General features: G+C 45.9%; 1 protein-coding gene across 1 annotated transcript; it reads left to right on the top strand.

The window, feature by feature from the left end:
• The first annotated feature begins 227 nt into the window (after positions 1–227).
• SERP1 (stress associated endoplasmic reticulum protein 1) lies at positions 228–7707 on the top strand. Its single transcript, XM_040349153.1, has 3 exons — positions 228–456; positions 550–625; positions 7378–7707. The coding sequence occupies exons 1-3, from the start codon at positions 373–375 to the stop codon at positions 7416–7418; spliced, it is 201 nt and encodes a 66-aa protein (XP_040205087.1). The 5' UTR covers positions 228–372; the 3' UTR covers positions 7419–7707.
• Positions 7708–10315: the final 2608 nt, after the last annotated feature.

Here is a 10315-nt window from a genome sequence, read left to right as displayed (position 1 = left end):
TGATCTATAGACCGTCACCACCAATCTGGACATGCTTTACTCTACACATATGTACAGGTACCGATCCTGATATGAGGGCACATGACACTAGCAGTACGGCTGGTGGACACGACACACAATAGTCTGCCCAGCCCCCCATCTCTATGCTGAGCACACAACAGAGCTGACACAGCGCCGCACTACCACGTGTGGGAGGGACTATTTGCCGAAAGCTCATTCCCTGTGTCGTCGGACGTAGTTCCGGTTGTGGGCGGGACTGTAGAATTGCCTACGCTGGCACCTCGGCGGGTCACTATTTACAACTCACACACCCTGCGAGCCAGGTGATCGCATCTTCCCCATATCCCAGGATCCATCCGCCGCACAGCAGCCATGGTGGCCAAGCAGAGGATCCGAATGGCCAACGAGAAGCACAGCAAGAATATCACACAGAGGGGCAACGTGGCCAAGACCGCGGTATGTGCTGTATGGGGAACTGAGGGGAGGGAGAGGAGGAGGGGGACGTGGCCAACCGGCCGGGGCTGATCGCTGTCTCTGTCCTGTCTACAGAGAAACGCCACGGAAGAGAAGTCATCGGTAGGTCCCTGGTTACTGGCCCTCTTCATCTTCGTGGTCTGCGGGTCAGGTGAGTGTCCTTTTCTCTGTTTCCATCAATACTAACCAATCACACAGGGAACACAAGTCCCAGCAATCCCTGATGGATAGATACGTGTCACCACACACCTTACAATCTCAGCTATACAGTGCATTGTCTGATTGGCAGGATTGTCTTATTGGCAGGATTGTCTTATTGGCAGGATTGTCTGATTGGCAGGATTGTCTGATTGGCAGGATTGTCTGATTGGCAGGATTGTCTGATTGGCAGGATTGTCTGATTGGCAGGATTGTCTGATTGGCAGGATTGTCTGATTGGCAGGATTGTCTGATTGGCAGGATTGTCTGATTAGCTACCGATTGGCAGGTTAGTTCAGGTAGGTGCTCACGTTACATAATTTTGGCTAATCTGATTGTAACAAGTATGGTGACCTCCCCAGGGTTCTCTCATTGATTGCCAGCTCCATGATCCTTCCATAGCCTTATTTCCTGACTGGTTCCTGAATTCCATCATCCTCCTCCCAGCTGTTTTCAGGATCAGTACCTGTACATATGTGTAGAGTAAAGCATGTCCAGATTGGTGGTGACGGTCTATAGATCAGTAGTAGCAGAAAAGTAAGGAGATCTTCCACAATCCCTCTGATCACAGGCTGGACACCTCCTAAACTTTCCTATACCCCCCCCCCCCTTATGTATGTAACATGTGTCAGGAACACCCCAGCTGTGTACTGTGGGGAGGGGGGAGAACCTATTTGACGTAATCTGCATCAGCTGTGTCAGCAACCAATCAGCTTCCATCTTCCACTCGATCAGTTAAGCTTTGAAAATAAAAGCTAGAAGCTGATTGGTGGTTATGCACAGCTGCTCCGGCTCTAGGAAATTCCCCCCCAAGTGTGTTTCCTGTGAGTTGTGCTGCACTTGTCTGTGTGATTGTACCACTCTCCTTCCTCTCTTACCTCCTGATATCCTCAGTGTTGTCATTGCCCAGCACTAGATGTCCTGACATCTGCGGGATTGCTCTCTAATATTACCTGTCTCTTCTTTTACCTTGTGACACTGAAGTCACAGCCTTGGGTGATTCTTTACCTCATTAAGTACCATTTCCCTTGTCTTAAAGAGGAGCTCCAGGCTAACCCCCCCCCCCCCCCCCCAAAAAAAAATGTCAGCAGCTCCTGATATTTTATATTAGGACACTTTCCTGTCCCAGGGATCCAGCGGTGTCCTCACCCGAGCCAATTCTTCAATTGGCTATTGGGTGCTGCCATCTTGACGAAGGGAAACTGTCAATGAAGCTTTGAGGCTTCATAGCCGGCTTCCTAATGCACAAATCGCAGGGGAAATGGGGGGTTGGGGCAAATTTTGTTCCCACCCCCCACAAAAGTTGCCAAATATGACAAGAGGGGGAGGCGGCAGACACAGGGAGCCTCCGCTCTTGGGTGGAGCTCCGCTTTAAGCCACAGTCACATAACTGTGCAGCTCAGAGTTTTTTTCTTCTGTTTGCTTTTTGCCTGGGTCCTTTATCAGGTGTCCACATTGGTGCCTATGTGACCTGGACACTTCCAATTGGATGCCCAGCGGTGGGGGAGGATGATGTCATCACAGCGGGGCAGGCAGGGTCCATTCATACCGCTGACTCCCAGAATGGGGCCTTAAAATGGATATTTGTTTGTTACTCTTATGGCAGCTTTCATCTAAATCCAGAACTTTTTATATAAAAAGTTATTTAAAAAATAAAATGTAAGAGTTATTAGGTTTCAGTTTTTTTGCCATCTGTCTCATGAGGGAGATTCCCTTTCTGTGACTAATGAGGGAGATTCCCCTTCACTTCCTGTCCTGTAGATGCAAAGGGAAGTCCTCTCGTAAACAGCTGACAGTGTATTTATTTTCTCTCCATTCCTGTTCTGGTGATGGCTCAGAAATCTGGATGTCCCCTTATTTCTGGTGACATTGATCATTAGAGTGACTCTTCTTAACTGGGTAACAGGAAGTAAAAAAAAAAAAAAAAATTCTCTTCCTTCGCTACACTATCCAAATCTAAGAAAGTTTGCTTGGTGGCGCTTTAACTTGAAGCAGACCTTCACGCATGGAGACGAGGATGTCGTATGATTAGCCGTCCTCTACACAAATTCCAGGAGGGTTGGGGCACAGTATTGTGGTGTTTGGTGGCAGGAGCATCTGCACATGTGTAGAATTGGGGGCACCTCATCAGGGAGCTGGCTCCCGATCATGGGTGTATCGAGATCACAGCGCAGGACTGGACCAACAGCGACAGAAGTGGCTGAGAAAAGGATAATGTAAGTTTCACTGGGCTTGTGTGTGATGCATAAAGGAGCATCAAAGGTAAGTGGTATATGGAAAGGAAAATTCATGGGCATGGGTGAAGTTCCTATTTACTTTTTTTTTTTTTTTTTCTCATTCTCACTGTAGAAGCCTGTATATTCTCCCACAGTTCTGACCCAAATGTCCTTCTCACCAAACTGATCCATATGCTCAGTTCTGAACCGTATGTTCTCACCAATCCATTTGCTCAGTTCTGACCCGTATGTTCTCACCAAACCGATCCATAAGCTCACAGTTCTGACCCGTATGTTCTCACCAAACAGATCCATAAGCTCACAGTTCTGACCCGTGTGTTCTCACCAAACAGATCCATAAGCTCACAGTTCTGACCCGTGTGTTCTCACCAAACAGATCCATAAGCTCACAGTTCTGACCCGTATGTTCTTACCAAACCGATCCATGAGCTCACAGTTCTGACCCGTATATTCTCACCAAACAGATCCATAAGCTCACAGTTCTGACCCGTATGTTCTCACCAAATCGATCCATAAGCCCACAGTTCAGACCCGTGTGTTCTCACCAAACCGATCCATAAGCCCACAGTTCAGACCCGTGTGTTCTCACCAAACCGATCCATAAGCTCACAGTTCTGACCCGTATGTACTCGTAGTAATCCAAATGGTGTCACTCTTGTCACTGACCCTAATGCTCTGTGTCACTTCACTGACCCTAATGATCTCACTCCTACCATATGGACCCATATGTTTTCACTTTTGCGGTACTAATACATATATACTCTCGCGGCTTTGATCCATATGTTCTCGATCTAACCAAACCTGCCCATACGTTCTCTCAGTTCTGAACCATATGTTCTGGCTCCTCCTAAAATATGGACAAATTCATATTTTCTCACTCAGTTTTGACCCATATGTGCCTGCGCTATTTCCATGCAGATCCATTTGTTCTCCCTCTGGCACTGACCCATATGCTCTTTTTATTTTTTTACCGAGCCAAGGGGTCTTGCACTCTCTTGCTGCGTCAACACATGTTCTCTCACTTTTTTTTTTACTGACAAAAACACAGTAAAGAGGAAACACTCGCAACTCAGTGAGAAATTCAGAAAAATGTATTTGCTAGTGGCCTATTAAAAGTCTTCCCTTGTCCAGAGTCGCTAAAAAAATCCCTGTAAACTCACAAAACACTGACCCTATCTTGCAGACTACCACAGAAAAAAACACTTGTGTACACATATAATAAATACAACTTGAGCTGTGTTCCCAAGAGTGTTTTATTTCTACAGAATTTCTTACAATTCCATGGTAATGGAAGTTAAAACCCCCAGCCCATTTTGTCTTCATATCACAAGAGATGCACATGTATTCTCACCCAACATCTTGCATCACTATACATCTATATATAGAGATCCTTGACTGATCCCAAAAATGAAGGTAAGGAGAATGCAGGAGTGAGTATGAATGAGTCTCCTAGGATGAGGAAAACACAAAGTGGGTAAGAGTAAGTTTTTTTAACTTCCAATATGATGGTATTTTAAACAATTGTGTAGAAAAATGTTTTTTTTCTTGCAGACACAACTCCTATTTTCTTGATTTTTTTTTTTTTTTTTGGGGGGTCTGTGGTTGTCTGCAATACTGATTTTGGAATGTTCAGGGATTGTGGTAAACCCATTTCTACTAGGCACATCTTAGTGGAGGTTGATGGAACTGCAGTCAATGAGAGAACCCAGGTCTACTAGGCACCATCTAGTGGCGATTGTCAGAACTGCAGTCCATGAGATAAAGGTCACAGTGGCAGCTTGGCTAAGCCCTCTACTAAGTAGCCTGTAGAGCACATGGGTCAACTGCAAAGCATGTGGGCTAAATCCGGCCCTCCAGACCATTTCATATGGCTCTGCCACCAGCTTCTTCCCGGCAACACCACCAGGTAAGGGGGGTGCACTTAGATGTAAGGGAGTGTGGTGGACCCTCTGTGTTCATATTACAAGAGATGCACATGTATTCTCACCTAACACCTTAACAGGTTCTGGGCCGGTCAGAAGCCATCTTTTTTTTTTATTTTTTTTAAATATTCATTCTTTATTTATCTTTTTTCTTTTTCACATTCAGTTATTTAGCATTTCATTCAATAAAATCAGGAACAAACATTATTCCACATATATTTATGTATCATCATCTTTTTACCAAGTACAGAAAATCTGAAGAGTGAAATCATCTTAACTAACTTTCTGATATAAAGGAAAAAGGAGAAAAAAAGAAAAAAAAAAACACACAAAAAGAGGAAGGTGGAAAAAAGGTTCTTTTCTGCCATTAGGCCTGTGGCCTTACTCCCTTGGTCCACTATCTCCCCTCCCCGATGAGGTTTCAGGATTACCCTTAGTTTTCCTGGGTTAACTCACATATACTTTTGTCTTACGGTGTTATTTAAAATTATACTCCACCCGTCTATGGTTCTTACCCTCTAGAGAGGAATATCCCTTCTTCCCAACCATGGTTTCCACATCTCCTCAAACTCCTTAAGATTGCCTCTTTTTATATAGACTGCCCTTTCTTTACAAATCGTCTCATTTACTATCCTGATCCAGTCTCTTATTGCCGGAAGCCATCTTTGCATGCAACCCCTGGTATGTGTGGTTACATGTAAACAGCGGTGGCACCAGACTTTGACTTGTACATGGTTTCGTAATGTTAGCAAAAAAAGTGTACCTGGGACTAGTTTCTGTGCTGGCAAGAATCGCAGACTCTCACTGGCAGGTACTTGTATGAATCGGCTCTACAAGTTCCTACTTTATTTGCATCATGCTTGTTCCGGGTCGGTGACTGAAAACACTGATGCCAGAGACAGCCAGGTAAGTAGTCTAGACCCGGTTTTCTTTGCAGGACTAGAGGAAGGTACAGCCTAAAAGTGTGTGTTAGCTTTAAACCCCCATTATTTAATCCTGCACATATGGTTGTGGTATGGTGCTAGTCCAGTATTATACAGGATGTATATCATGCCAACAGTTTCCACAGGGCTTTACAATATGAGGGGAGGTTATACAAGAGGGTTAGGAGGGCCCTGCTCAAAAGAGCTTACAATCTAATAGATTAATTCAATAAAGATAGTATTGCAAGTGTCTTAAAAGTATGCAGCTAACATTCCTATAGCTGCTTGCAAAACAATGGCGTAAAATGTGTTGGTTAATTCACATGTGTTTGTATGAAAAGTACTAAAATCAAATGCCATTTAAAGTTCGAAGTCCATTCTGATCCTATCTAAACTTAAACCTGCTACCACCCCCCAATCTAAGCCCTCTACTAAGTAGCCTGTAGAGCACATGGGTCAAACACAAAGCCTGTGGGCTAAATCCGGCCCTCCAGACCATTTCATATGGCTCTGCCACCAGCTTCTTCCCAGCAACAACACCAGGTAAGGGGGGTGCACTATGATGTAGGGGAGTGTGATGAACCCTTTGTGTTCATATCACAAGAGATGCACATGTATTCTCACCTAACATCTCACCTAATAGCTTGCATCACTCAGTGCAAATATACAACTATATATAGAGATCCTTGACTGATCCCAAAAAGGAAGGTAAGGAGAATACAGGAGTGAGTATAATGAGTCTCCTAGGATGTGGAGCACAACGTGGGTAAGAGTAAGCTTTTAAAGCGGGAGTTCACCCAAAAATCAACTTTCTGCAGTTAGATCCAGCATACTGCTGACATCTGCAGTATGCTGGCCTTTTTTTTTTTTTGGTACTTCTCGTTTTAGCAGTATTTCTTCTATGGCTCCGAGCGGGGAATGGGCGTTCCCGAAGGCAAGCAAGTTGATTGACGGCCTTCGATAGCGCGTCACGGCTTCAGAAAATAGCCACGGTCACACTTGGCTGTTTACTTCGCCTGCGCCGTAAATTGCAGAGTGTCACTCGTGTGCATTTTCGGAAGCCGTGACGCGCTATTGAAGGCTGTCAATCAACTTGCTTGTCTTCGGGAACGCCTATACCAGGAAGTAATCCCCACTCGGAGCCATAGAAGAGATACTGCTAAAACGATAAGTACCAAAAAAAAGACCAGCATACTGCAGATGTCAGCAGTATGCTGGATCTAACTGCAGAAAGTAGATTTTTGGGTGAACTCCCGCTTTAACTTCCAATTTAAGGGTATTTTAAACAATTTTGTAGAATTTATTTTATTTTTCCTTGCAGACACAACTCCTATTCTTTTATTTTTGGTCTGTGGTTGTCTGCAATACTGAATTTTGGATTGTTTACCGATTTGTGGTAAACCCATTTCTACTAGGCAGATCTTAGTGGAGGTTGATGGAACTGCACTCAATGAGAAAATCCAGGTCTACTTGGCACCATCTAGTGGCAATTGTCAGAACTGCAGTCCGAGATAAAGGTCACGTGGCAGAATTTGACCAGCGGTAGTTTAGGGTGCAAATAACATGTGTTCTGCCTAATGTGTTTTTTACATAAACGTAACAAATCTGTTTCTTATTCTACAGCAATCTTCCAGATCATCCAGAGCATCAGGATGGGCATGTAAAAAGTCTGCCTGCAGATGATTTTTGTTCTCCTGTGAAGTATAACATGAACTCTTACACTTTTTTTTTTTTTCTGTTGATTGGGACAAAGAAAAACAAAACCACGGATTTCACATAACTGTTCCAGAATGACGACTTGTACAGCAGTTATTCAAGTCATTCCAAATGATTCCACCAAAGTCATTCCATGTTTTCTAATCCATACCACAGTGCCTTCAGAGAGCACCATATGCATAAGAGCAATAAAGGCAGATGTGCTATTGTGGAGCTACTTATTCAGTGAACTGTCAATTCAGTGTGGAACTAATTTGTATGCAATGTAGATACATTTAGTTTGAATAGGTCTTGTGTTGAAGCTATTTGTGTTAAATATTCTACCTTTTTTAATGTATAAAATTGGTTACTTTTTAATTTAAAAATTGAAAGCTGGAAGACTGATTCCTAATTAATTTGAATATTCTCTACATGCTGCAGGGAAACCTATCCAACGTCATTAGTTTTAGCACTCTCATTTGGAATATGTCAAGTAGTTTTGGAGAAATGCTGCAATGTGCTGCAGCAGCTTTGTGCAAAGCGATAAGTTAAGGAATACGATACTGTCTTATGCCAGTATACCTTTTTATACGTCCCTCCCTCTTTTTACATCTGCACAAAAGTGAGACTGTGCTGTTCATCTCTGATGTTGACTAGTAGGTGAAGATCTGCATAATCCCCCCCCCCCCCCTTGCCACCCCAGGAGCATTGTATCTAGATGGTATTTGTCTTTGGGAAAAGGCCACTTTCAAACTGTGGATATGTTCGGCTTTGTAGTTTATATCTGCTTTTTTCTGCATGCAAAACTCAATTGCCATTCAACTTGATTACCTTTTGGTTATTATGTACCAATTTTCTCCAAGTTGTGAAATGACGGTTAGCAACACAGCTTGAGTAGAGACAAGTAACTCTAAAGGTATTGTAACAAAATGTGATGTGCAGCAAAAGCAGTGTACAATTGCTGCATTTTTTAAGAACAAATAAAACCTGACAAAAAAAAAAAAAAAAACGCCCTCGGTTGTATTTATAAGTAGTTTTTTCAGCTGCTGCATTTAAAACACTTGCTAGAAAAGGCAAAAAACATTAAGTACCCATCTTCACCCAGAGAATATGGGTCACTTTGATTTTATGTAATGAGGGATTTCCTGGATCAGGGGCCAGCAACCTTATTCCACTTAAGGGATGGATTCAATGTATGTGAATGCATGGAGGGCTGCATTCACCTGCTAATCAATGAAGATGATTGGGTACGGGGGGTACAGAGGTAGCTGTGGACGGGCAGGGGAGGGGGGTACAGAGGTGGCTGTGGACTGGGGGGAGTACACAGGTGGCTGTGGACTGGGGGGAGTACACAGGTGGCTGTGGACTGGGGGGAGTACACAGGTGGCTGTGGACTGGGGGGAGTACACAGGTGGCTGTGGACTGGGGGGAGTACACAGGTGGCTGTGGACTGGGGGGGGGGGGAGTACACAGGTGGCTGTGGACTGGGGGGGGGGGAGTACAGAGGTGGCTGTGGACTGGGGGGGGGGGAGTACAGAGGTGGCTGTGGACTGGGGGGGGGGGGGGGAGTACAGAGGTGGCTGTGGACTGGGGGGGGGGAGTACAGAGGTGGCTGTGGACTGGGGGGGGGGGGAGTACAGAGGTGGCTGTGGACTGGGGGGGGGGGAGTACAGAGGTGGCTGTGGACTGGGGGGGGGGAGTACAGAGGTGGCTGTGGACTGGGGGGGGGGGGAGTACAGAGGGGGCTGTGGACTGGGGGGGGGGGAGTACAGAGGTGGCTGTGGACTGGGGGGAGTACAGAGGTGGCTGTGGACTGGGGGGAGTACAGAGGTGGCTGTGGACTGGGGGGGAGTACAGAGGTGGCTGTGGACTGGGGGGGAGTACAGAGGTGGCTGTGGACTGGGGGGGGGTACAGAGGTGGCTGTGGACTGGGGGGGAGTACAGAGGTGGCTGTGGACTGGGGGGAGTACAGAGGTGGCTGTGGACTGGGGGTTGAATACAGAGGTGGCTGTGGACTGGGGGTTGAATACAGAGGTGGCTGTGGACTGGGGGTTGAATACAGAGGTGGCTGTGGACTGGGGGTTGAATACAGAGGTGGCTGTGGACTGGGGGTTGAATACAGAGGTGGCTGTGGACTGGGGGTTGAATACAGAGGTGGCTGTGGACTGGGGGTTGAATACAGAGGTGGCTGTGGACTGGGGGTTGAATACAGAGGTGGCTGTGGACTGGGGGTTGAATACAGAGGTGGCTGTGGACTGGGGGTTGAATACAGAGGTGGCTGTGGACTGGGGGTTGAATACAGAGGTGGCTGTGGACTGGGGGTTGAATACAGAGGTGGCTGTGGACTGGGGGTTGAATACAGAGGTGGCTGTGGACTGGGGGTTGAATACAGAGGTGGCTGTGGACTGGGGGTTGAATACAGAGGTGGCTGTGGACTGGGGGTTGAATACAGAGGTGGCTGTGGACTGGGGGTTGAATACAGAGGTGGCCGTGGACTGGGGGTTGAATACAGAGGTTGCTGTGGATTTGGGGGTTGAATACAGAGGTTGCTGTGGATGGAGGATGCAAGAAAATGCTTGCCCAGCGTTTAATAATGTATTTTGCAAAAGTGTTGTATAATAAAATTGCAGATATATACTCCATTAAGAGCGGCGCTCGCTTGACTCACGCTCACTTGTCTGACAACTACAGCAGGCGGGGCCGAGGGTAGGAGAGAGGTGGCAAGTCATCTGAGCGGCGCTGATATTTAGCTGCATTTTTATTATATAACAGACATTTTTGCAGATGACATTATTAAACGGACCACTTGTCCGCAGGTCGGCTGCCCATGAATTAATCACGGGCCCTGACGGGCCGAAGATTTAGT

Source organism: Rana temporaria, chromosome 4, assembly GCF_905171775.1.
Source record: "Rana temporaria chromosome 4, aRanTem1.1, whole genome shotgun sequence".
In the NCBI taxonomy this organism is placed as follows: Eukaryota; Metazoa; Chordata; class Amphibia; order Anura; family Ranidae; genus Rana; species Rana temporaria.
The sequence above is the reverse complement of the archived record's forward strand: the minus strand, read 5'-3'. Positions and strand labels throughout refer to the sequence as shown.